The sequence below is a fragment of the Aptenodytes patagonicus genome, chromosome 2 (assembly GCF_965638725.1).
Source record: "Aptenodytes patagonicus chromosome 2, bAptPat1.pri.cur, whole genome shotgun sequence".
Classification (NCBI taxonomy): domain Eukaryota; kingdom Metazoa; phylum Chordata; class Aves; order Sphenisciformes; family Spheniscidae; genus Aptenodytes; species Aptenodytes patagonicus.
In genome coordinates this window covers 70063124-70088917 of record NC_134950.1, presented here as the reverse complement: position 1 = coordinate 70088917, position 25794 = coordinate 70063124, and the positions used below count along the sequence as shown (strand labels likewise).

The 25794-nt window shown below is 42.9% G+C and overlaps 1 protein-coding gene across 1 annotated transcript in view; it reads left to right on the top strand.

Moving 5' to 3' along the window:
* Positions 1–315: 315 nt before the first annotated feature.
* Positions 316–25794, top strand: part of GALNT12 (polypeptide N-acetylgalactosaminyltransferase 12) — a 52288-nt gene continuing 26809 nt past the window's right edge. The window contains exons 1-5 of the mRNA XM_076330189.1: positions 316–692; positions 15786–15955; positions 16688–16877; positions 19530–19715; positions 22021–22138. Of these exons, the coding sequence (XP_076186304.1) occupies positions 316–692; positions 15786–15955; positions 16688–16877; positions 19530–19715; positions 22021–22138 (1041 nt within the window). The remainder of the gene's footprint in view (positions 693–15785; positions 15956–16687; positions 16878–19529; positions 19716–22020; positions 22139–25794) is intronic.

The following is a 25794-nucleotide window of genomic DNA, read 5'->3' as shown; positions in this document are numbered from 1 at the left end:
GAGGGGCGCAGCCCCCCTCGCTGACAGGCGGGGCGGTTTCTCTGCCCGGGGGCGCCGGCGGCAGCCGCTCCCCGCCCCGCGGCAACGCCCGCGCGCGGCTCTTCCGCGCCGCGCCGCGCCCCTCCGGGCTGGCCGGCGGCGGGGCGGGGAGGAGGGAGGAGCCGCCGGCGGAGGAGCCGGGCGGGTTTCCTGGCGGGGGCAGCGCAGGCGGAGGGCGGGTGGGCGCGGCGAGGGCAGGTCCGTGAGAACTTCGCCGAGTCCGCCCGGGGCAGAGGCGCGCCCGCGTCCGCGTCCGGGAGAGCTCGCCCGCTCGGCATGGCCGGCCGCCTCGGCCGCGGGATATGCTGGGGCAAGCGGGGCCGGGGCTGCCGGGGCGGGGGCGCGTTGCTGGCCCTGGGGCTGCTGGCCGCCGTCGGCGTCCTCGCCTGGCGGCACGGCCCGCCTGCCCGCTCCGCCGCCCGCCGCGCTCCGCCGCCGCCACCCGTCGACGCCGAGCTTCTGCGGAAGCCGGTGTACGCGAAGCCGGCCCTGGACCCGGGGGCGCTGGGCGAGCTGGGCCGGGCGGTGCGGCTGGAGCTGAGCCCGGCCGAGAAGCGCCGCCAGGAGGAGAGCATCCGCCGGCACCAGATCAACATCTACCTGAGCGACCGCATCTCGCTGCACCGCCGCCTGCCCGAGCGCTGGCACCCGCTGTGAGTACCCGCCGCTCCACCTGCCGCCGCGGCCGGGCTCCGGCGCCGAGTGACCCCCGGGGTGGGTAGGGACGGGGGCAGAGGAGCCGAGCCCGCCCCTGGCGTGGCTCGCTAGAGCAGCTCTTCCAAACAGAGGGGTGTTGGTGGCAGCCGTCGGCGCGGGACAAGCGTGTCTCAGCTGCAGCTCACTCAGAAACGTGGAGGCTTTTAAAACTTTCTTTCCCTCCCCAAACGCTTTCAAATCACAGCGTTTGCTCATAAAGTGAAAACCGTCGGTGATTTTGCCTGGCTCCCGCTCCTCCGCAAGGCAGAACAGCAGCATGGTGGTGGTGCGTGTGCAACTCGGGAGAGGTTGTTTTCCTCTGGTCGCCCTAGCAGTGTGGTTTCAGCCCTTAAGCAGTGGCATGCTGCCGTGCTTCTCCTGCTGCTGTCCCCTGGATAAGTCACCGTAAGGCAGCAGTGTACTTTTCCAGTCACTCCCAGCTCTACAAATGTTGTGCTTCCCAGACTTCAGCTTTGCATTGTATTCAAATGTCTTACGCCACACAGTATAAAGCAGATTGTTTTATCATCGGATTTACCAGGAGCGATGTAGAAATGCTCACCGAGACGTATAACGTTCTTCTAAACTGGGACTTTGCTTGTTCCTGGGTAATTAGTTGCTGGGACAATTTACATTTACAAATTACATTTACAATTACGACACATATGTATGCATGCTCAGATGATGGCACAAGCAATTGTAAACTAAGGATTAGATACTGTTTGATGAGATGATTCTAGTTCACGGGTGACAGTTCAGCACAGCTGTGAAGCCAGTGCTGCACAGCGGGTCCGACTGTGTGATCAGTTCTGGCCTAACACAAATACTCAGTTTAGCCGAGTGGTTCACCTCGGCACGGCTGTCCTGGGAGTGAGCAGCCAGCTGGTGAGAGGAATGGGTTGAGTAGTTACAGGTATGTGCCTTCAGCCAAAGGGGTCAGGACAGAGCCATGGCTGCAGAGTCCTCTCCTCGGTTTCACCTGAGCTTGGCTTCAGCCAGTTTATTTCATTGCAACAGGTCTGTGTGGTATGGTAGCAAAGAGCTGTGGAAAAAGCAGGGCTGTGTCTCTACCGTGCGTCAGTGCGTCCTGTCCGGTAGTTCACCCAACTCTAGTTATAAGTGCTGAATCTAAAACGTGAATCCTATGATAGCTCTGAAAAAAAATCGCAATGCAAGTGAAAGATCTTTTTATCGTAAATTTGAGCGTGACAGTAGGCTTGTTTTTCTTAGTTATCCTTTATTCTCCCCTTAGCCTATGGTCTGTAGGACCGTTTGAGTTGCATTTCTACAGGAAGAATTTAAATCATTTCAATGAATTATTTTGGATTCCTGCCATTTCTTTCAGACAGGATGTTGGAGGAAATGGAAGATCGCAGTTGTTGAGCAGGGGACGTTATAGATGGGGGGTGATTCTTGAAATGAAGATAATCTAAGTGGGCAGATGGATTTTGCTACAATGGTCCATCCTTTTTCATTTGAATATTTGGATGTTGAAATGACGAAATTTATCCAAACCAAAAGGATTGCAAGGCATCAGTGACATAATCTCGGAGATAATTGCCTTCTGAGGCTGGGACTGTACAATACAATACAACTGTATTGTGCAGTTGTAGTATCTGCTGGCAGGTGCTTCATGCTTTTTCACACAGTTAAATCTAAATTATGGCAGAAATATCACAGAACATCTATCCAACTCACACAGCAAATGTAAAAAAAAAAAAAAAAACAAAAAAAACAAAAAAAACAAAAAAAAACCCCAAACCAACAAAACTTCTCCAAAGACAATTTTGCAATGAAGTTAACTTCCTCTCTTAAGAAGGAGGATCATGTAAGAGATCTAAGTTTAAAAAAAAAAAAAAAAAGTCTTGAAAAAGGAATCCACAAGCCTGTAGCGATAGAAAATTCATTGCACTTCAGTGTAAGATTAGAGTCTATGCAGATTGAAAAGTCAAGTCTAGGAAAAACACTATTTAGTTTCTTTATTTTAAGGTTGGTAATGCTTGACCGTTCATGATCTTTAATGAACATTTGGGTGAGGCTGCAATGGTAGGAAATAAGTTAATAATGGTAGACTTCAACTAGACTCCAGCTGTCCACAAAAATGATGCAAAGGCTAAATTTTTAGATGTGATCAATGAAACGATTTTGGTACCTGAAGACCAGAAGGTGACAAATACACCATTTTTTTTTTTTAGTGGAGTCCCAGAGGAGAACCAGAGAACTGTGCGCTGGCAAGCCTTGGATCTCTTCCCAGGCATATTATTTACAAACTGTGGTAAGGAAAAGAATTAGTAGCAGATAGGGAGGTGTGATCTATTGAGAGAGTCAGCTTGGCCTTTCTCAAGGATGACGTGTCTCACAAACCTGTTGGAGTTCTTTGAAGGTCATAATTATATGGATAAGGAAGTGTGTTGTTATTTCCAGAGGCTTTTGATGAGTTCCTTAAACAGCTGTGAAATATGATAGAAATTCCTTGCATTTATAAATAACTGGATAAAAGCTGGGAAGCACTTGTTTTTGTTTGTTTTGAGTTTTTTTTAACAGTGGAGGGTCACTGGTAAGGTTCCACAGAAATCTGTGCTGGACCCAGTGCTGTTCAACTTATGGCATGGCTTCCATACAGAAGTGACTAATTAATTTACAGCTCTTCAGCCTGAAAGACAGACAGGCTACTGAGAGGGTGCCTCTTGCTGAGCCACTGCAATACTAGGTTGATGCATGAAGTGGGTAACACAAATTCTGTCACCTCCTTGTTCCAAAAATCCATTTACTGTAAAGTATAGGGAATTCCATCTACTAGAAAATTGACATCAAGCATTCATGAGATATTAACAGATATTATGCTTGGAGCCATTATTCTGGGCTATGGGCTTTTGGTCTGTTTCAGCATATTCTTACGTGTGGGGAGGTAAGTCTGGAAATTTTAGATACCAGGAAAATGTGAGGAGGAAAGAAAGGGAAATAAAGATAGGCAACACCCCTACCACCTGGATGCCCCACTGCTCCTTTTAACCTTAATGCGCTCCGACAGTCATCAGTGAACCCGCTCTCTGGGTGTGAATTGTGAAAATCACAAACGTGAATCTAGTGAAAAGTAGAATTTTGCTAATAAGATTGAGAATATCTGAGCCAGTAAGCCTTTAAACCTGGTCTGCGAAATTCTGTATACAAGGTGTAGCTTTATCAGAAACTGTTGACAAAAAACTTTTCCCACTGCTACACGTTATACATCCTGGACCTGCTATCAGACCAGAAATGTGGCGGTAGTTATTTGCTAATACCTGTGTCTGGTAATACTGTGCAGGAAGAGAAGAAGAATAGTTTTACTGAGATTACTCCCCCAGAATAATGTATTGTTTGATATTAGACTATGAATCAATCGTATACAAATGTTGTTTACTTTATAATAAAGTTTCTTCAACTTTAGGTGTTTCTTCTACTAATACATTCCTGCCAATGTAAATATTCAGAAGACCTTTATTCCTTCTTGTTCTCACAGACCGCTGTAACATGTTTTTCTGAGAACTGATCCTGTTTCTACTGTAACACAGACCTGGAGAACTTGACAGCTTCTATCATTTCCTTTAGACAGTTTCTGCTTCCTTTAACTGTCTGTGCTTGGGGTCAGCAACTGATAATACTGTGTTTCATCACACAGAAACTCTTTAGTTTTATTAGTGGCTAGAATTGTGTGTGTGTGTATATGTATGTGTATATATGTACCTTTGTGTACATAAATATATCTATTTAAACATACATATAAACAAATTAAATAAACATAATTATATAAACAAACTATAAAAAATGTTCTTTTGATAAAATACTATGCACAAGAATGTAAGGAAATTACTAAATGGTGATACAGTTGGTTTAAGACTAGAAGTGAAATATGCCATAGGGTCAGAGAATGACAGAGGTTGGAAGGAGCCTCTGGGGCTTCTAGTCCAACCTCCTGCTCGAAGCTGGGCAACTTCAGCATTAAAGCGTGTTGCTGAAGACCATCCTTCTCCTGTCAAATTTTGAAAGTCTCCAAGGATGGAGATTCAGCAGCCTCTCTGGGCACCTCTTTCAAGGCGACTTCACTGCCACAGTGAAATTTTTTTTTCCCCCCAATCATAATGTTGTCTAGATGGCCCAGGTTGTCTTCCCAATGTCTATCCTTTATTTCTTGAGTTTATACACATACGGGAAGCAACAATTATAGCAGGTTTAAAACAAGCAGGCATCCTCCATCAGACATTGACTTACTGAGGGCCCTGTTAGGGCTGATGCCCTGTAAGTGCAGCGGAATGAGCTCTGGGCTGTGCGTTTTGGCCACTGCTGCTCTGCCTTCCCTCTGCACAACAGCATGGCCGCATCCCGTCCTGCCGGGCTCCTCATCGCATGCTCATTTTACAGGACTGCAGGATTAGGCAGAGAACTGATAGGGTCTCTTAGACAGCCTTTTACAGTTTATTGCAATGTGTAAGAAATACATTTCCAGTTTTTCTGCTTGGGTTCTTTCAGATTAAGGACTATTCTCAAGCATTGTTCCTGATTTTAGACATTCTACTTTCTTTTTTTTCTTTCTATATTTCTCACAGTAGGGGTGCATTGCACATTTATTTCAGGGACAGTTTCTGTAAAATCACACCAGCCTTCTTTTGGCTGACTCTTGTTACAAAAGGAACAAGGCAGGGATAGGCACTTTTGTGCCGACTCAGCATTTTATGTCGTCTCTTTCATGGTAGAAGCCTGAATAAGCCCTTGGGCCTCATTTCACTTGTGCTTACAAGCAAATGGATTTGTAAGTCTTTCCTGTCTTTCCTTACCTGGCAAATGATTTTGAGTATCCACAAAAGCCCCCAAAATATTGAATGTGGTCTGCATGATAATTAGCAGCTATTAAAAAAAAAAAAGTTTTAGAAGTTTGTTCTTTAATTCTAGATAATTCTCAATGTTTTGGAGAGAGATTTTGTTTATATATGTATGGTTTTTTATATATATATATATATTTAAGTATCTGTATATAGATAGATATACACAAATACTTAAATTCCTCTGTCACCATCATTTATGCTTATAATACTATTTATTTTTTGGGTTATTGTCTTTGAGTTTAGCATAACAGTCTTGTGCTAAGATTTTTCCGACTTTCAAAACTGCTTTTCCCACCTGTTCCCAGATTTGAATGTGATTCTCCTACAATCTCACTTGCTACCGTGGTTCGTTTTGTTTACTGGGTTGTAGATACCAAATTATGCAGGCTGCTCATCTGTTAGTATCTCGCTAGCAAATTCCCAGAATAATCCTCTAGACTAGGTTTTGGTCCCTCTTCTACTCCAAAAATCGTAGCATCTGATTTTGATGGGCACGCTGCTCCTGCCAGGAGTTTAAACCTGACCCTGTTTCCAGGAAATGGCGCAGCAGCCAGCTGTTTCCTCCCCAGCTCACCGCGACTGCCTGACTTCACCCAGGAGCTTCTTTTTCATCTGTTACCTGAAGGTGAAATAACTGCAGTGACTTTTTTTTGCAGCGTGTATAGTAAAAGCGAACTCTTTGGAGAGCTTATCTGCAGCAGCTTGACCACTCCGGCGCGTTCCTTCCCTCTAAGCATGCAGCTGATTGCGTGCTCTGCGCCCAGGGCTTGCTTTGGCGTAGGTATTCCCATGCTTTACGTGTGATCAGAGTCCAGAAGACACAGCACTCTTCTACTTATGAGCAAATGCTTTGTATAAAACACTTACAGGTGTATTTGCTGTAGTAGTTTTGTAACACTATGGTCGTTGGTTTGGGGTTGGGTTTTTTTGTTTTGTGTGTTTTCTGAGCTTTTCTGGAACGGATAAGTGGTTACTGGTAACTACATTAATCATAACACCTTTTAGTCATTACTTTATTGTTAGTTGGCAGAATTCCTTGCATTTATAAACAGGCTTTAGACCTGCAAAGCAGCGTGTCTGGGATGTCTCATTCCTCCCTCATACAGTTAAGTGGGGGAGCAATAAATCTGCAGCATTCTTTTTTTTTTCTTTTTTCTTTTCTTTTTTTTTTTTTTTAAAATAAGCAGGCTTGCATTTTATAGCGGTACGGAATACAGCAATGCTTCCACAAGTGCTTTGATATTTAGGATGTTTTACTATTTTTGTTTCCTATCTTCTGTAAAAATGTGTCAGTTTTCTTTGTCATTATGCTTTTGTTTAATAGTCACGTGCAGACGTTTTCCAGAAGAGCTCACATGATTATTTTTTGACCGTTTTTCTTTACAACTTCTGGTAGAGATCCTCAGCTTCCACTGACGTCTAGATGAGTGCTTGGTTTTGGTTGGTTTCATTTTTAACCTGACAAAGTTCCCAGATCAGTGACAGCAACCACAAATTATTATTATTTTTTTTCTTTATTCAGACAGTGCTTTTACTATACATGATTGTCTGTAAGGACCAAGTGTATCCACGCACTACTGTTAGTGATGGTTACAATAACTTCATTCAGTTATTGTATTACTTGCAAAATATTTTTCTTCTCCTCAAAAATAGAATATATATATCTTGTCCTGAATCAAATTACTCACATCAAAGTAAGTTTCTGAATGTAGGTGTAGGAAATCGTACGTCTGTGCAAATGTTAAGTGTATCTCACTACCTTGGAAGAAAATTGCAAACACAGGTAACCGTTTGAGCAAAATGAAACCACTGTTTCAAATCAGCAAAATAAAATAAAAATTGTTTTTTCCCCATGGACACATGCAGAAATGCCTTCTCATCTGCACATCCAGAATCTGGGCTAGGTAAGAACTTCTATTGCCTTTTTCTAACAATTTGGAATTAGGAGGATCTATGGATTTCTTAAATTTGTGGATTTTAGGATATAGATTTAGTCATAAGTGGGCTTTCTAGACGATTTTTTCTTAATGTATTTTTAATCTGTCTTAAACAGATTTGCTTTTTCTTTTTCCAAAATTCTTTTGAAATATTTTCTTCTATTTCAGGCTTCCCAGCTTTCTTCCTTGCTTCTCACAATGTTTTTATACTAGCCAGCGCCGCCCTTTATTATCTGAAATCTTAAAGCAGTGTTTGGCAGTCTGTCTTGTCGAGACCTTATTGTCACTGGGAGATTCGTTCTTTAAAACATCAAATCTGGAAAACCATTTCACAGTCTAGCTAGCCTCTGTTTTCAAAGACTTGATCATATCACAGTGTAGTAGACTGAACTATATCCTGGGGGACTTTTTCCTAACGAGGTTTGTTTCAGCAGACACAATTTAGGGAGCATTTACCCGGGCTGCTGGGCTGGGAGCGGGTGATGAGGAAGTGTGGGCCAGCATTGCTTTAACTCATGCTGCTTACGTGTTCCAGCCTTGCCCCGAATAATTCGGCCATTCTGGCGGTTATCAGCACCTTGCTGCTATATCTGCTTTGCTAATTGGACCAAGACACACCTTCTGTAAATGTCAGTGCCTTTTTCTGTAATATCCAAACACACGTGGGGTATGTAGGTGTGCAAAATCAGGTGCAGACTTTCCATGCTGTCCTGGTTTCGGCAGGGATAGAGTTAATTTTCCTCCTAGTAGCTGGTACAGTGCTGTGTTTTGGATTTAGGATGAGAATAAATTTGATAACACACCGATGTTTTAGTTGTTGCCAAGTAGTGCTTACACTAGCCAAGGACTTTTCAGCTTCCCACGCTCTACTGACTGAGAAGGCTGGAGGTGCACAAGAAGCTGGGAGGGGGCACAGCCAGGACAGCTGACCCCAACTGGCCCCAGGGACATTCCATACCATGTGACGTCATGCTCAGTACATAAACTGGGGAAGGCTGGCTGGGGGGGCCGCTGCTCAGGGTATCGGTTGGCGGGTGGTGAGCAATTGCATTGTGCATCACTTGCTTTTGTATATTCTTTTATTATTGTTATTATTAGTAGTATTTTATTTTATTTCAATTATTAAACTGTTCTTATCTCAACCCATGAGTTTTCTCACTTTTACTCATCTGATTCTCTCCCCCATCCCACCGGGGTGGGGGGAGAGTAAGCGAGTGGCTGTGTGGTGCTCAGTTGCCGGCTGAGGTTAAACCACGACACATGATCAGATAAGACTTTTTTTTTTTTTTTTTTAAAGCAGAACTGACAGTTGGTTCAAGGTAGTTTTGTGTGAGAAAATAAATTAGCATGGAAAGTTGGGTAGTGTTTGGAGGAGATAAGAATAATCTGATTTATCATATCCTTTAATTCCACTGGAAATGTCGCACTTCTATATCCCAGGTTTTGATGTAACAGGGCTGCGTCGCTTTTGGCTCACATGCTGGATTTTATCCATAGGCTGCTGTCCCCCAAGGAGGGGTGAGGAGCGGCTGTTGAAACTCACGTTCAGCCGTTCAGCACGGCCTCGGTAACTCTGCAGGGTGGCTCAGAAACCAGCGATGTGACCTGCGTCATGCTGCTGAGCTTGGGATGCTCATGGATGGACCTGATGAACCCTAAGCTGCTGCTGGGAGCAAGAGGGAAGGGCGAAGTAGAAAAGGGGGGAGAAGAGGACCCCAGCACAGCTGTGTCCTCTGCTGTGGCTTTGGGAGGAGGAGGTGTTTTCTCTTGGGTGAAGATGCCTGGCAGACCCTTGAGTTCACGTTACCGCCTCTGCAGCTTATGAGGTGGGGAGTGGAGAAGGTAAAATCGGATTGAGATGCCCATTCGTCCAGATCATCTGTTTTTACTTACAGCCTACAAAACACCGCGTTTGAGCACACCTCTTACTAAAAGGGCATCTGCTGTTTAATTCAATGTCCTAACCCTGTTCAAATTAGGAAGAGAAAAGGAGGCGGGGGTGTGAGTCGGCATGTCCACCACCCACCGTAACAAAGCCAGCAAGCCTGGTTCCTAGCCCGCTGCGTGCAACCCAGCCTGAAGCAGGATCCTGACGATGTTTGCTAGATGATGCTGAGATGGTGCGTATATGGCAATGTCATGTACCGTACGCACATAAGTCACATTAAATCGGATACAGCAGTGACACGTGCTGTTTTGAACTTCCTGAGAGAAGCTACAGAATCTTGAACTTTCTGTATTTTCAGGCATTCATAACGAAACTTCAAAAGCAAAACTTAAATATTTCAGCAGTCTAGAACAGTTTCGTTTTTGTGGATCGCTGAGAGTAATTCTAACATCTTGATTTTCAACACACACTTTTTTCCATTAAAAATGTTCCAGTACATTATTTCTAAAAGAGAAGTATACCTTTAGAAAGCAAGAAATAATTCTAGCCAATTGTATTCTTAACAAATCTTTGAAAACTCACAGAACATTTCATATTTTTTCTTAAAAGATGAGTAACTTGGCATATAGAACATAAAATTTGGAGATTAAAAATGTATTTTCTCTTGCCGTATCGTTGTTGCAGTTGCAGTGAAAGTCTTGCATAAAAGTATGTCAGCAACGATTCCTAATTAACTCATGGCAGCATGCCCAGAGTGCACACATTCATGCTCTCTCTGCCTGTGTATAGATATGCATCTCTAAGAGGGAAACAGCTCCTTACAATGAAATAGATTGAGTGATTACATTAATTGACACAAATGTTCTCTAAAATAGCCCATTTAATTTTGTTTAGGCATTTCCTGACTGATGTCTCCTTAGTTTCTAATAAATAAACTATAAACTTGCTAACAGAAGGTTTTGTAGTGTAGTAATTCCAAGGTTAAATTATTAAACTTGTCAGCCGTATAGTCTCAGTTAGACTGTGCCTTGCAAATGAAGTGTAAAAACGTAAACCCAAAAACCCACAGGAATGTGGATGTATGATGATACACCTTTACATGCTTTGTTTCAGTTTGCATTTTGTAGAGGTAGATGTTTGAGTAAGTGCTGTAGTGAAAGATCCAGGAAAGATGGTACATAGTGAACCTGTTTTTAAGTTTTTGTTCAGACACAGCGTTATTCTCTCTCTCCTACTGTCTAGGAATTTAAAGATTCATGGCTGGATACAATTAGAACTTTTAAAATGTAGATGTTTCTTTTATTATAAATTGATAAACAAAAGCTGTGTCTTTTGGCATTTCTTGTTTTATACCTGTCTTTTAAGCCGCCGTGATCAAGTAGGAGGATTCTTGGAATATCCACCCAGTGTGGCAGAGAGTGCCTGAGGGAAACCAAGGACGGTGCAGAAGCAGGCTGCTGCTGGAGCAGGGCAGTGTCCCAGCCCACCCCCCGGGAGGTGGTTAGGGGCAGTCCCGGCTGCCTTTTCTCTGGGTGCAGCTCCGCAGTGCACAAAGACTCTGCTCGTGCGTTTTCTAGTGGGGCTGCCGGGAACAGGAGCCATCGGAGGGCAGAGGCTGAGCAGGTGTCACTCCTTTGCATCGCGTTATCCATTATATATCAGTGTTCTTCAGTGAAATCTGAGTCCTGTTTAAAACTTTATGCCTTTCTTTTGTTGGCTTCAAAAAAGCTGCTCACGTGCTGGCAGTAAGTTTTTCCTCAGTGACTGATCCTGGTATCTGGTAACTTTTTCCAAAATCAGCTTGACTGGAGTGTACTTTTCTGAAGAAAATGAACCCACTCAACATGCACAAATTTTTAACATATATCATTATTATTTATGTAAATAGTAAAGTTCCTGTGGTTGAATAAGATCATGAGAGTAGCAAAAGAATATGTTGGACTTCAAATGACAGTGCTTCTGTGTTTATTGTCCATGCTTGGAAATGTCAGGTTTACAGGCAACTCATTTCCTTGTGTCTGCGTTATGTTTTTACAAACCATTTGGTAGTTATGATAACTAGGTTCAAGGTGATGTATCAGGCAGCCAATAGTAGGGGCTATAGGTAGTTTCCTGCTGTTTAACTTCAGCCGTAGAAAAGTTAAGCATCTGCTCTATAGTTAAACCTCTATAGGCAAGGGGGAGGTGGGGACCCACAAAGGTCTGTTTGTCTGTGCTAGATAAATGGCTTAAGGAGGGTGAGGTTGTCCTGGTTTCGGCAGGGATAGAGTTAATTTTCCTCCTAGTAGCTGGTACAGTGCTGTGTTTTGGATTTAGGATGAGAACAATGTTGATAACACACCCATGTTTTAGTTGTTGCTAAGCAATGCTTACACTAGCCAAGGACTTCTCAGCTCCCCATGCTCTACGGACCGAGAAGGCTGAGAAGGCACAAGAAGCTGGGAGGGGGCACAGCCAGGACAGCTGACCCAAACTGACCCCAGGGACATTCCATACCATGTGACGTCATGCTCAGTACATAAACTGGGGGAAAGCTGGCCGGGGGGGGGGCCGCTGCTCAGGGACTGGCTGGGCATCGGCCGGCGGGTGGTGAGCAATTGCACTGGGCATCACTTGCTTTGTATATTCTTTTATTGTTGTTGTTGTTGTTATTATTAGTATTTTATTTTATTTCAATTATTAAACTGTTCTTATCTCAACCCATGAGTTTTCTCACTTTCAATCTTCGATTCTCTCCCCCATCCCACTGGGGTGGGGGGAGTGAGCGAGCGGCTGTGTGGTGCTCAGTTGCCGGCTGAGGTTAAACCACGACAGAGGTGAATCGCCTTCTGGATCTGTCTTTACGGACATACAGAATCCAGACGATTAGCTCAAAAATAGCACCTATCTTTTAGATGGCTAATGTGAGATGCAATTAATCCTGTCTTAGCGTGATCCTCTATATTGGGAAAGGACATTGAGGGTGGCACTAAAGAGCGCCTTAGTCAGAAGCCAAGAGCAGCTTGCAGTATCGGCAGTGTAAGTATACGTTCCCAGTATCTGCAAAAACGTATTTTGGGACTGTTGTCACCAGTTTGTATCCTCCCTGTCATTTTAGTGACACATTGTAACTGATACGCATTTGTTTTTCTGAATAACCCAAAGTAGGAGTGAAATGATTCACTTGGGAAGTAGGAACTTGGATACTCGGCTGACACACAGAGAATAAAAACACATCCTGAAGTTTGCAAAGGTGAATACAGAAGATGCACTGCTAAGGTGGTTCTGTTGTAAATAGAAGTTGGGAAATGGAAAAGCCGAGTTGTGACCACTAGGCTTTAAGTCACGTTTCATACTTGTAGTGGTTTTTTTGAAGCTTGTATATCTTGTGAGGTGGTAATGTTTAGTGTCCGTATGCATGCCGCTTAGTTGTTATTCAACAACACTTCTAAGCATTTCCATTTCAGGGATTCATTTGTTTTTTTTAAGATTTTCTTACACTATTATTTTTCCATGGTTTAAATGCTTTGGGTTTGTAATCTCCCCAAGGGGATTATTTTTTAAGACTTAGCAAAACTCTTTGAAATGTCTTTCAGTACAGAAAGATAAGGAAAAGTGTACTTCATTTTAGCAACAATATTTGAGACTGCTAAGAGTTGAGATCTTGTAGCAATCTAGTAAGGAAATAATTTCTAGTCTTGGAAATAATTTCTGAGATGAACGTGCAAGTCTGCATAGAAGGTGAATGACTTTTTTTTTTCTTTCTCCCTAATTCTTTAAAAGTTTCAAAATTTTAGTTGGTGTATACGTGATGATTAGTTTTCCCCAGGATAAACTTAGTGTACTAAAAAGCTGAGCTTTCAGTCGTGCTCTGTGTATTTCATTATGCAAGGTGAGAGATGGTTCCTTTCTTCGGCGGGTTGTCGGCCTTGTCCAACCGGCCTGTTGGGGGGAAGCGGGCTGCGGGGGAACCGGGCACCCCTCGGGGCAGCGCGGCCGTGCCGGCCGGCAGCCTGCCCTGCCGCCCTGGAGAGTCAATTCTCTGCACTTGCCTGCTGCCTTCCACCACGGAGCTAGTAAATAAAACGCCCTTTTTAGTTGTGGCCTCTTTCTTGACTTCAGAAACCTAAGAAACATGTACTCTGGTATGTCTTGTAGGAGGCTGACCTTTTTCCGCAGTGTAGGGTACGCTCAGCGAAGGAGGCAGCAATGCACAGTGAATCACAAACAGTTTGGGGATTGCCTTGCTCTGTGCCAAATTATGTTTCCCGTCTCCAGCATGTAATTTTCAGGCAAATCCATTGAAGTCTTTAATCTATAATTAGGCTTATAAGCTTCTTTAGACCTTTTGGATTTCCTTTTTTAAATGGAATACAACATTACTATTCTGTGAATCTTTCTGACGTATTTTCCAGAGAAAGCTTTCCTGGAGGTTTTCTATTTATTTCTTTTTTCCTTCGGTTTTCTAAAATGGGTAGGTAAAGATCCCATTTCCATCAAGAAATGAACTGAAATTACCTGGTACGAGTGACTGTGATACGTAAGAAGAATTTTTTCCTGGCAGCACTGAGCATAAATGTTTTTCAATAGCCTAAAGTAAATATGTATTTCTAAAATTGGATTCATACAGTAGGTTTTTCTGCGTTTAAAAAAAAAAGTTAATTAGAATGTCACTCCATTTTCATGTGTTAATACATGAACATTTGGCAAAATAAATCACTTCTGTCACCAGCCATTGGTGTGAGGCAGTTCTCTGTGTGAATGCCCCTGTTTGCCTCAGGACAAGTTACAGCCTGGAGGGATGGGCATTTTTGTACTTCACTGTATAAGTGTGTGTGTATGTGTACCTACCTGTATGTATATGCATGCGTACGCACCATATAAAATGAGTGTTGTTGCACAGCATTCCTTTCATGTTTGAGAAGCAGCCTTCTGTGTGCCTCCTCTGCCAAAGTGTCATTTTTCCTCATTGCTTCCTCACTTTCAGGTATTTATTACAAAAGTACTCTACAGACTTTTTTTTTCCCTCGTAAGAATTTTAATATTAGGAATATTCAGATTCAGACTTTTTTTTTTTCTGTACCATGGAACTTGATAGATATTGCCTAATCTTTAAAGAAACCTATAAGTAGTCTTTTTTTTTATTGCAAACACAGCAGCATTAAATAGTCAGTAAATATATTCTCGATGTGCTATAGGTAAGCAGTTTTCTTTTAATGTCATTTTCTGGGAGTTTTGGGGAATTTTGGTTCCCCTAAATTGACCTAAGGGATTTTGCTGTCACGTTTTCTACTGATCAGTTCTGGTTTCCCTCTTCAGCTCCCCATAGCATGGGTTTTGGAGGGCTCGCTGCTGTTCTGCTTTGGTAGGAGGCATGTCCTACGTGCTTCGGTATCTATTGTGACCTAGCGGTCTGCAGGAGCTGAAGTATGTCCTTCTGCCCCTTACAAGCCCTGGTGACTCCAGGCAGTAAGCTGGAGGCATAAGAAAATTCAAACATCTCTAAACCATTTCTGTTGGTTTTTAACGAAACTCATACAGGATGCTCTAAGAAAAGGGGAGAAATGGTAATAAATACCATTATTACTTTAAAATTCTTTCAGACCAGGGAAATCTTTAACAATTTACACACTTGGCTCAGCTGTAAGTTTCTTGGCATCCTTATGTTCATTTAGGGAAGTTCATGTATATATTTATAGGAAATATGTTCTGGAGCAAAATCCAAAGGGTTGCAAACTTCTTGGCTCTCCGTAGAGCCAAACCCATGCATTTCTATGTCTGTCTGTGTTTTTTGCGGATTTCACTATTATATCTTGGCAGTTCTGTGGTCTTCCCAAATTCTGCTTCAGTGTACATACGTCTCAGTTCTGTTGCTGTTTTGTTTTCTCTTTATATGTTGCTCTTCCTTCACAGTTATGTTTTTACTGTCTAGCACTTGTTTTATTTTCCAAAGCACAAGTTATCAGTAATTTATGCTACTGTTTTTACCACACTTAGGTTTTATATTTCTTTTTTTTTTTCCCCCTGTAATCTGAGGCATGTTTTGGCCATTCCTTGTTCTTCTACTTGAGGTAATATTGTGCGAAGATGGCTATTGCACATACACCAGCCCAGAATACCTCCTATTATTTTTCCTTTTAGACATTTTGGAGGGTTATAGAATTTTAGTCATAATGGTGCTGCGGAAATGGGACTTCTGGAAGACCAGCTTCCTGAAAGTGTTTGCATGACTTTTCCATGTACATGCAGTTCTTTTAAGATCCTTTATATGTTCTTGCTCTTGCTTACAGTTAGAAAATAGCGTACAAAATCTTCATTTGAGAATAGTTTTATGGAAATTAACAAATGCTTTTGCACTTGTAGTAAATGCAATCCCCTCCCTTACAGATGCAGAGAGAAGAAGTATGATTATTATAGCCTGCCGAAAACCTCCGTTGTGATAGCTTTTTATAATGAGGCTTGGTCAACACTTCTGCGAACTGTTCATAGTGTTCTTGAGACATCTCCAGATATACTTTTGGAAGAAATTATCCTTGTAGATGATTACAGTGACAAAGGTAGGAAGAATAACTCTAAATAATGTTGACTGTTGATGGGTTTTTTTGTCAGCCAGTCCATAGGAGAAAAAGATATGCTGTTTGAGTAACATACCATAAAATTGTACAACATAGGCATCTAATTGGAAAATAATTTTTCTTGTAGCGTGCCAGTGAAAAATTTGACTTCTGGACCAAATTTAGTTTAGAATGGGGAAGCATGTTTTTTGTGTTGTAACAGGAGTGCTTGCATACATAGATAACGTACAGTCTGGTCAGAGCATTTCAGGTTTCCTAATTTGAGCAAGTTTCGATTGCTCCAAGGTTGCCCTGATGTCTAGTATAGTGAGAGCTACCTGGTTATCTGTTTTCGTTTGATTTATGGGACACAAAGACAATGCTTGCATTTTCCACCGCACATGAGTTGTGTTAAGAATAAAACTTTTACATGGAAAAAGTTTTACATAACATTTGAGAAGCACTTAACAAATTGGAAATGAATTACAGAGGCAAATACGAAGCATTCAATTTCTTGAAAGTAACTGTGATTTGTGTCCATCCAAGTTCTGTGCTTTTTCCTTGTCCTTTCCTAACAAGGACAGTATAGCAGAATCAGAGTTCAGAATGCTGGCATCTTTCAGGCACTGCTATAAGTAATATGCTACTGAAAAAAGAGCTTTCTGTAGCATGATGTAAACCAGTCGTTCCAGAACTATATTCTTTCTTTTTTTTTTTTTTTTTTGTTTGTTACAGAACATTTAAAGGAGACTTTGGAAAACTACATGGCTGGCTTACGCAAGGTGCGTCTTATCCGTGCAAATAAGCGAGAGGGGCTGGTTCGAGCCCGGCTGCTGGGGGCGTCTGTGGCAAAAGGAGACATCCTGACGTTCCTGGACTGCCACTGCGAATGCCACGAGGGCTGGCTGGAGCCGCTGCTGGCAAGGTGAGGTTATGCTCTGGGCTGGTTTTCTGTCCCGCTGCAGATGGGGAAGAGAGGGTTTGGCACACTTCTGCGGTGGAAAAATGGCTCTTGGTAGACGTTTACCAAAGGTTACCAAAGTCTGGTCCCTGAGGCACTGTGAGTGTTTGTTTCCTGGCGGTGGGGTAGCGAATGGAAGTGTGGAAGATCAGGAGGTGGATTTTTGTTTTCTGCCGAGGACCAGGCTGCTCTCTTTCTTCAGAGAAGGGAAAGTTTTGTTTTCAGGAAGAGGAATCCTCCCCCAGCTTTGAAACTGCCTTGGGAAAGGTGGCTACTTCTATCAACCTGGGTGGTGGATGAGAAGGTCTGGAAAGATGCGTGCCCTGAGACATCCCCTGTTGCAGGGCAACGTACACATAAGCAGATTGGAAGACAAGTCAATAAACTCTGTCTTCCCAGCCCTGAGCTAATCCATCTCTCTCCAACTGGAGGGAGATTTCCAAAAGCACTGTCTTGAGGAGTGTGAGTCTTCCTGATGCCTAGTGGAACTTGTGTTCTCAAACTCCCCATGTTCATTTGAAGTTGTATCTGGAATAATATTTTAATTTTTTTTTTCCCTTAAAATTGTCATATTTAACTTGTTTCTAAATTTCATACCGAGTATATTCCAGATAACTGTGGGTTAACTATGAACAGTCTAGATAGTGTGAAGAAAGGAAAAGGGGTAAAAATCAAAGAATAAGCATGGTTTTAACGACTGTCCTCTGAAGAAACAGTACATAACTGTGGAGACGATTCTGTAATTTCTTCACTTCTTTAGCAAACCACTAGATGGCAATCTTGAGGAAGGATTTGGATAATAATGATTTGGCTAATAAATCACCTTCTGTAAAAAGTTAGCCCCGGATGTGTCTTGGAATTTTTGCCCTTCTTGCTGCAGATGCAGACGTACATCTCTAAGGGGATGTTTGCATGGCATATCTCGACTCAAATGTATGGAAGCAATACAACAGTGTGGGCATTTTGCAGTGCAAACATAGTTGTATTTGTAAGCTGCCTGTGCATTGTACCATCTAGTTAATTCTTAACTTACAGAACAGGTGATGGCTTTTCACTTACCTGATTCTTTCACAACTGAAATCACGTGCCAGATACCTAATTTTTACTTCTTTTCCTTTACAGGAGCAACAAAGCATTTTTACATTTTATTGGGAATTTTTTTCCTCTGTGTACGTATCATTCTCATTGCTTTGTACATAAGCTTTATGCAAGTGAGACAGGAGATAGCAATATTTGTATAAGCCCTTTTGTGCACTCTACCAAACAGAATTTCAGTGGGAGATCATAAGGAAAAAAACAGCTGTGCCACACCTTCCCTCTGGCAACAAGGGAGCATTTCATATTTAAGGCAGTCTTTCTCAGCTCAGACAATACTTCTTTGGAACTGCTTCTGTTCTCTGCTGCATTTAACCACCACAAGCTGCTCTAATTTCAGAGTCAGAGCCCCTTGGTCAGCCTGCGGGTTTTAAGCTTAATAATCCCATGAGGAACTGGCTCCCCTTGAATGACAGATACATCAGGTCTCTTCCTTGTTTGGCAATATAACATGTTCAGTTTTTCTTATCCTCTGGAATACCCAAATCAGAAGATGCAGGGCTAAAACAAGTACCAGTATCTTAGTCAAACAGGTCAGTTTTTCACTGAACTGGAGATGTCTAAAGCAAGCGTAGAGAAGATTGCTAGAGTGATTTAGGAGAAAAGCCTTAGCTTGAGCTTCTGTGCTTGAAGTTGATCTCTCCTGGTACTGAGAGGCCTTTCCAGAAGTTGAGGTGAAGGCAAAGGATCCCACAGTCTTTTGTAAGGGCAAATGCTTTTGGGAAGGAATCCAGAAAACCCTGCATGGTACTGAGAAATGGGAGGAAGGAGTTTATCTCCTTGCAGAAGTAGACCTACAAGAAATGTCGTCAGCTCTGATGTATTCTTAGTATGATAAAGATCTTAACTATCTTTACATCAGCCTTGCTGATAGGTGTGTCATTCTGCAGTACTATCTTGTTTCTCTTTTTTATGTCTTATGTTGTCGGGGTTTCTGGAGGCCTCCTTCATGTATATTTCACTGTGGGAGATCCAATTCCTGTCTCGCATGTTTTTTTTCTGTTTAAGCTCATGGCTTCTTTTTGAGTTACTGTTGTAGTGCTCAGGATAACTTTTTGCAGATGATCACAGTTACAAGAACAACCATGAGCCAAGAGCCTAGCTACCTTATTCATCCTTGCAGAATGATAGTCATGCTGCTTTCTAAATATCTTGAACTCAGCTACCTGTGCAAAACAAAACAGATGTTTTTGTTGAGAATGCAGTGCTGGATATGGCAGCCAAGCCAGATGCTGAATGTGTTATCTCAAGCCATCTGGCATACCTCACTTCCACTGTCCAGGAAGATTGATGCTTGCCAGGTGCCTACAGCTGAGTCCATCCTGACGCATCCTCCTGATGCATCCTCAGCAAGAAATCGGTGGTTGTTCTTGTAGCTATCCTTTCCTTGAATTGCAGCATGAGTTGAAGAGGAGCAAAACTTTGCATTTGGTATTTGTAAGGGTTCTTTGTTCTTGACAGTTCTACTTTTTGAGAGACGTTTCTAATGGAAGTCACCCTTTTCTTTTAAAATCATATTAGGATTGCGGAAGAAGAGTCAGCTGTCGTCTGCCCAGTTATTGATGTTATTGACTGGAATACATTTGAGTACTTGGGAAATGCTGGTGAGCCACAGATCGGCGGATTTGACTGGAGACTGGTCTTCACTTGGCATAGTACCCCTGAAAGAGAACAAAAACGGAGGAAGTCCAAGACCGATGTGATCAGGTTAATTTTTATGCATCTTAGGAAACTGTGGATGTTACAAGTGCTTTTGACTTCACTTAGAAATACCGGGTGCTGAAAAATATTTGAGAAATGAGCATATTACTAAAAATTACATATCTTGTTTAGTTCCCCTTTTTTCCAAAATAGCTCCTGCTCACCATGCTCCTGAAAAAATACTGCTCTAAAAGCTGAAATGCCTGTGTAGTCTTCCATATGGAATCCTTATTGCACAAGCAGCCTCTGGACTCCTGCCGGCAAACTCCCACAGATGCTTTTCAGCACGCGGAAAGGTTGTAACTGATTAACTAATACTAAAGGATGTCCTCTGTGCAAAGCAAAGAGATCCGGGTTGTAAAAAATGTATCGTGGTCAACAAGGAAAAAAAATCGTCTACCAGTAAGAAGGCAAAAGTAGTTTTGAAGACTTTATCTGTGCCATAGTGATAGGGGTGGTTCCTTGCTCTGTTTTCAAAGGTGAACCGGTTTGCCAGTTCTTTATTGGATGAAATGATACAGCTCTGCCCACCATAATTTCTATGAAGGGCTAACTCGTAGGAGCTCATGCGGCTGTCTTCCTTGTGGGTTTTAGTTTTGTTTTGTTTTAAGACAATTTGCAATCAGTTGGTATTATCTGTCACTCCATAGTGTATTTTTAGGAGAGATTAGGTAAGAGTGCAAACAACGTGTCTGGAAAATGGACACTGTAGACAAAATCCTGGTCTGCTACGCTTAATTTGGAAGTTGCTGTATTTCAGCAGTGTATTGTAAAAAATGAAGCAGCTGGCATTTTTAACATCACGATTTTGTTAGTCCTTGCTTTTATTTATAATCTGTTATTTTATGGACTACAACAAATACAGAATTCTCTCAGAATTTTCTCAGTCTTTTCTAGGTCGCTTATCATGGTAATAATACCCAGTACTTCACAAGTATTAATGTACTTATCCTCAACTGAGAGAAGAGAACATTTTTTCTTTTAAATGGGAAAAGTGAGGCAGTAGTTTAGTCCTTCTCAGCATATACTAGTCCACATCCTCCTGAAAAAAAGTTTCAAAACAGAGTAAATGTTTTTAAAGCCTTTAGTTTAAATATGATGCTTTTCTTCTCCATGACAAGAATTGTCTTTGGCATGCCAAGGGGAAAACGATGAAGGATAAAGCTTCGTGGTAGCCTGAGGACTGTGAGCTCGGCAAGTGTCTGGAGAAGGCAGCAGTGCTGAGAGCAGTGTCACCGACAGCTGTGTTTGGAAAGACAAGATCTGGAGTGAGACAGAAGAGCTTGACTGGTTATGGAACTTGGGGTTTTTTTTCCTTCTGTCTCACCTCATCTCTTTCCGTTCTTTGAAACAACGTATGACAGTGTAAGACAGTGTTGCTTCAAAAAGATGGCTGGTAAAATTAGTTTTGATGGATTAAGAGTAACTGATCACTGCACCTAGCATTTGTTAATATTTACCTCAACAGCAATTTAGTAAAATTCATAAAGCGTCAGCTGAATTTAGTTCCAACCAGCATTATATGCTTGGCACTTTAAAGAGGGTCATTTTCTAAGACTGTAAACAATTAGGAACAATAATGAACAAATTCAAGTTTATATATACATGCACACACTACCCTACTGAAAGTACATCCCCTAAGTGCGCTGTCGCTCTGGGCCTTGTGGTCTTCAGTGAGGATCCACTCTTGGCCCCTGATTTTTCTTCGAAACGTAGCAAACAATTAAAAAAAAACCCAACAGATGGGTAGATCTTAGAAAGAAAAAATCTCTTCAGGGGCTCTATTTACTTAATTCTGCTCAGTTGATGTCTGAGAGTTTTTCCACTTGATATTAATGGGATCAGAAATGTTGTTATTAATTACCAAAACACAAATATGTGTTTACTTACTGCTAAAGTAAAATACATAAGGATACTGCACTTAGAATTTCAGAGCTGGCTAAAATAATTCTGCCACAGAAAAGCTTATGTTCTACTATGTGAAGGTAAGAGGCTAGTCATTTATGGCCACTCACAAAGACACTGTAATTGCAAAAATTTGTATTAATACAATGTTTATCTTCTCTGATTTCATAGTTATTTTTATTTTAATACATTCTGGAGCTCATTTCTGATACAATTTTTTACTACAGAATTAACTTTAAATGGCCTGACAATATACTACTTAACCGATCAGTGACTGACTGTTACTTTGTATCCAGAAAAGACTGAGAAAATGAAAAATAAAAATATATTGTATTTTTGATCTGCAGTTCGTTAATTTATATTTTTTGTTTTTTATTCAATTCAGAGTTACTATTCTCTTTTATAGGTCTCCAACCATGGCAGGTGGATTGTTTTCTGTGAGCAAGAAGTATTTTGATTATCTTGGTTCATATGACACAGGAATGGAAGTCTGGGGAGGAGAAAACCTTGAATTCTCATTTAGGGTAAGTGGCTCAATTGAAAGTTTGTTGGTTTTTTTTCCCCTGAGAACAAAAACAAGGGTCTTATTTCTTTCTTCATGCCCTTTTAGTTAATGAGATAGCTGTAAGGTAAGTAAGTGTTAAGAAGAGAATATTTTGGGTGATGTTTGTATGAATCTCTTTTCCTTGTTTTTGTGCTTCAGTATAGTTATATTTTTCTTCAGAGTAGCCATTTTAAAAGAATTTAAAAAATAGGTCTTTTGTTTTAAAGGCCAGTATAAGATGTAAGTAGTGGTGTGATATTAGCAGTTGAAGTTTACATTCTGTGGCTTGAAGAGGATCGTTGGAAAGAAATGTTTATAATGCTTTAATGTGACTGGAGCTCTCACAGTGGTTGATGGAGTGAGCAGGAGGCAGCTGGTGGCAGTTACCAGCGGGGCAGGACAAGCCAGCCCCTGTACTTCTTGAAGGCTTTATTCTGTTTCGCTTCAGGAAAGGTTTGTGTAAAGGTTACAAAAGGTGATGGGGAAAATCTCCAGGAACTGTAGAGCTGTACCCCACCGGAGCGTGGACCAGTACTCAGTTGTGAAGCAGAGAGATAGCTGTGCTGGAATGAAAAGGATTTATGGCAGGGGAAGAGAGGAGATACAAGACAGTCCAGACTGACAAGCAAAACAGTCTTGTCCTCGTCAACTCCGCTGTTATCTGTGCTGCTGCTGATTCCCACTGAGCACTGGCTGCCTGTGGTTTGCCCTGTATCACCCTTAGCTTGCTGACGCAATCCACTGGTGGTGTAAGAGGTACACTGCAGGGCCGTTTTTGGCTTGCAGAGAGTTCACAACTTAGTATCCTGGATTCCCCTTGCTTTTTCTGCTCATCATGAGGTATGTTTTATGGTCATATTTGCATTTCTGTGTATCACCAGATTGTGGGAGGGGATGGTTGGTGGTTTGGTTTTGTTTTTTACCAGGTGACAGCAGATTTCAGGGATTAATGAGTGTTCAAGGTCAGGTTGGATGGGACTTTGAGCAACCTGATCTAGTGAAAGGTGTCCCTGCCCATGGCAGGGGGGTTGGACTATATGATCTTTAAAGGTCTTTTCCAACCCAAACCATTCTATGATTCTAAACAGTGTTTTGATGCTACAAAACCACTCTTGAGAAAGGAAGCATCACCAGACTGTCTCACGTGAGATGTCTGCCTGTTAACCAGAGAAGCATGGAGTCTTCCTGGCTGCTGTTCCTGTCTCCTGCTGCCTGTAGTGCAGAAATCCTAGCAAAGAGGGCACAAAAATAAGGAAAGAAAAGGATCAGGGATGATAATAAGCACAGACCTACAGTTGACATGGTTTCTCTCTGGAGGGGGATTTCTCAGACAGGATCGCTGTTTGATCTGAGTTCACGGCCACCTCCTTTCTCACATAGGGAAAAGTTTCTCTGGCATGTAAGTCCAAACTTGGAGCGGTTCATCTTGAGGGCGCTCACAAGGCATGAGCGGGACAATCAGGGGATCAGGCCCAGCCAGCACGGGTTCATGAGAGGCAGGTCCTGCTTGACCAACCTGATCTCCTTCTATGACCAGGTGACCCGCCTAGTGGATGAGGGAAAGGCTGTGGATGTGGTCTACTTGGACTTCAGTAAGGCCTTTGACACCGTCTCCCACAGCATTCTCCTCGAGAAGCTGGTGGCTCACGGCTTAGACAGGTGGACTCTGCTCTGGGTAAAAAACTGGCTGGACGGCCGGGCCCAGGGAGTTGTGGTGAATGGAGTTCAATCCAGTTGGCGGCCGGTCACGAGCGGTGTTCCCCAGGGCTCAGTTTTGGGGCCGGTCTTGTTCAATATCTTTATCAATGATCTGGATGAGGGGATTGAGTGCATCCTCAGTAAGTTTGCAGACGACACCAAGTTGGGCAGGAGCATTGATCTGCTGGAGGGTAGGAAGGCTCTGCAGAGGGACCTGGACAGGCTGGATCGATGGGCTGAGGCCAACTGCATGAGATTCAACAAGGCCAAGTGCTGGGTCCTGCACTTTGGCCACAACAACCCCATGCAGTGCTACAGGCTTGGGGAAGAGTGGCTGGAAAGCTGCCTGTCGGAAAAGGACGTGGGGGTGCTGGTCGACAGCTGGCTGAACATGAGCCGGCAGTGTGCCCAGGCGGCCAAGAAGGCCAATGGCATCCTGGCCTGTATCAGAAATAGTGTGACCAGCAGGAGTAGGGAAGTGATCATGCCCCTGTACTTGGCACTGGTGAGGCCGCACCTCGAATACTGTGTTCAGTTTTGGGCCCCTCACTACAAGAAGGACGTTGAGGTGTTAGAGCGTGTCCAGAGAAGGGCAACGAGGCTGGTGAGGGGTCTGGAGAACAGGTCTTCTGAGGAGCAGCTGAGGGAACTGGGGTTGTTCAGCCTGGAGGAGAGGAGGCTGAGGGGAGACCTCATCGCTCTCTACAACTACCTGAAAGGAGGTTGTAGCGAGGTAGGTGTTGGTCTCTTCTCCCAAGTAACTAGCGATAGGACGAGAGGAAATGGCCTCAAGTTGCGCCAGGGGAGGTTTAGATTGGATGTAAGGAAAAATGTCTTTCCTGAAAGAGTGGTGAAACATTGGAACAGGCTGCCCAGGGAAGTGGTTGAGTCCCCATCCCTGGAGGTATTTAAAAGACGAATAGATGAGGCACTTAGGGACATGGTTTAGTGGGCATGGTGGTGTTGGGTTGACGGTTGGACTCGATGATCTTAGAGGTCTTTTCCAACCTCAATGATTCTATGATTCTATGATAAACGCATAGCCTACTTGTCTCGGTCAGTAAATTCAGCAGGTCTCCGCCTGAAGCTCAAAGCAACTTACCACCTCCATCAGGTCTGTGAGCTTCTGAAGCAGGAGTCCCCCAGCTGGCTCCAGTTCTGGGGTAGCCCACGTTGATGAGTATGTTGCAGTGATCCCCTCTTTCCACTAGAAGGGATTTCTTGTCTGTGGGATAATTGCTCAGTCATGGGGTCAGGAGCTATGAAATAGCTCTTGATGAAATTATTTTTATGTCTCCTTTTGCAAGGCTGCTCAGGGAGCCAGAAGTAGCAATAGATTGGGTTCGTACTTGCGGGCCCCAAAGAAATGATCACGCTCGTCATCAGTCACAACTCAAGGTAGGTTAAGCTGGAAAGCAGACAGGTGGTGGACGCCATCCCCAGCTAACTCTGGCAAGGGAAAATTGTTTTTCCTGCTTACTGAGGGATTGGAAGGGGTGATAACAATGAGGGAGTCATGCATTTTGGGGTACAGATGCTTGCTGACCTGGGGCTTGCTGTGTCTCTTACTTTCTCAGCTATGACACTATTTGCAGCAGACAAATAAGCAGAGACAGGAGACTGTCAGTTTAGCAGCAAGCTACATCAGAGAGCATGACACTATCTCCCACAAACATAGCGTAACAGTAGCAAGCATGTTGGATATGTGCATCTCCTGAGCAGGACTGGCTCTTGCAGGCACTTGCTTGTGTCTGCTAGTGCACGTGCAACCAGACCGAGCACCCGTGAGGTGGAGAGGATGCTGCTTTTGAAAGTAGTACTATATACTCTGCCTCTTAGCAGAAATTTGCACCTCGCCCAAAGCAGCAAGCTTGGAAACAACAGCCACAGTTGACAGAACTGGACATTACAGGATCTACTTCATGTTGTTGAAATGTC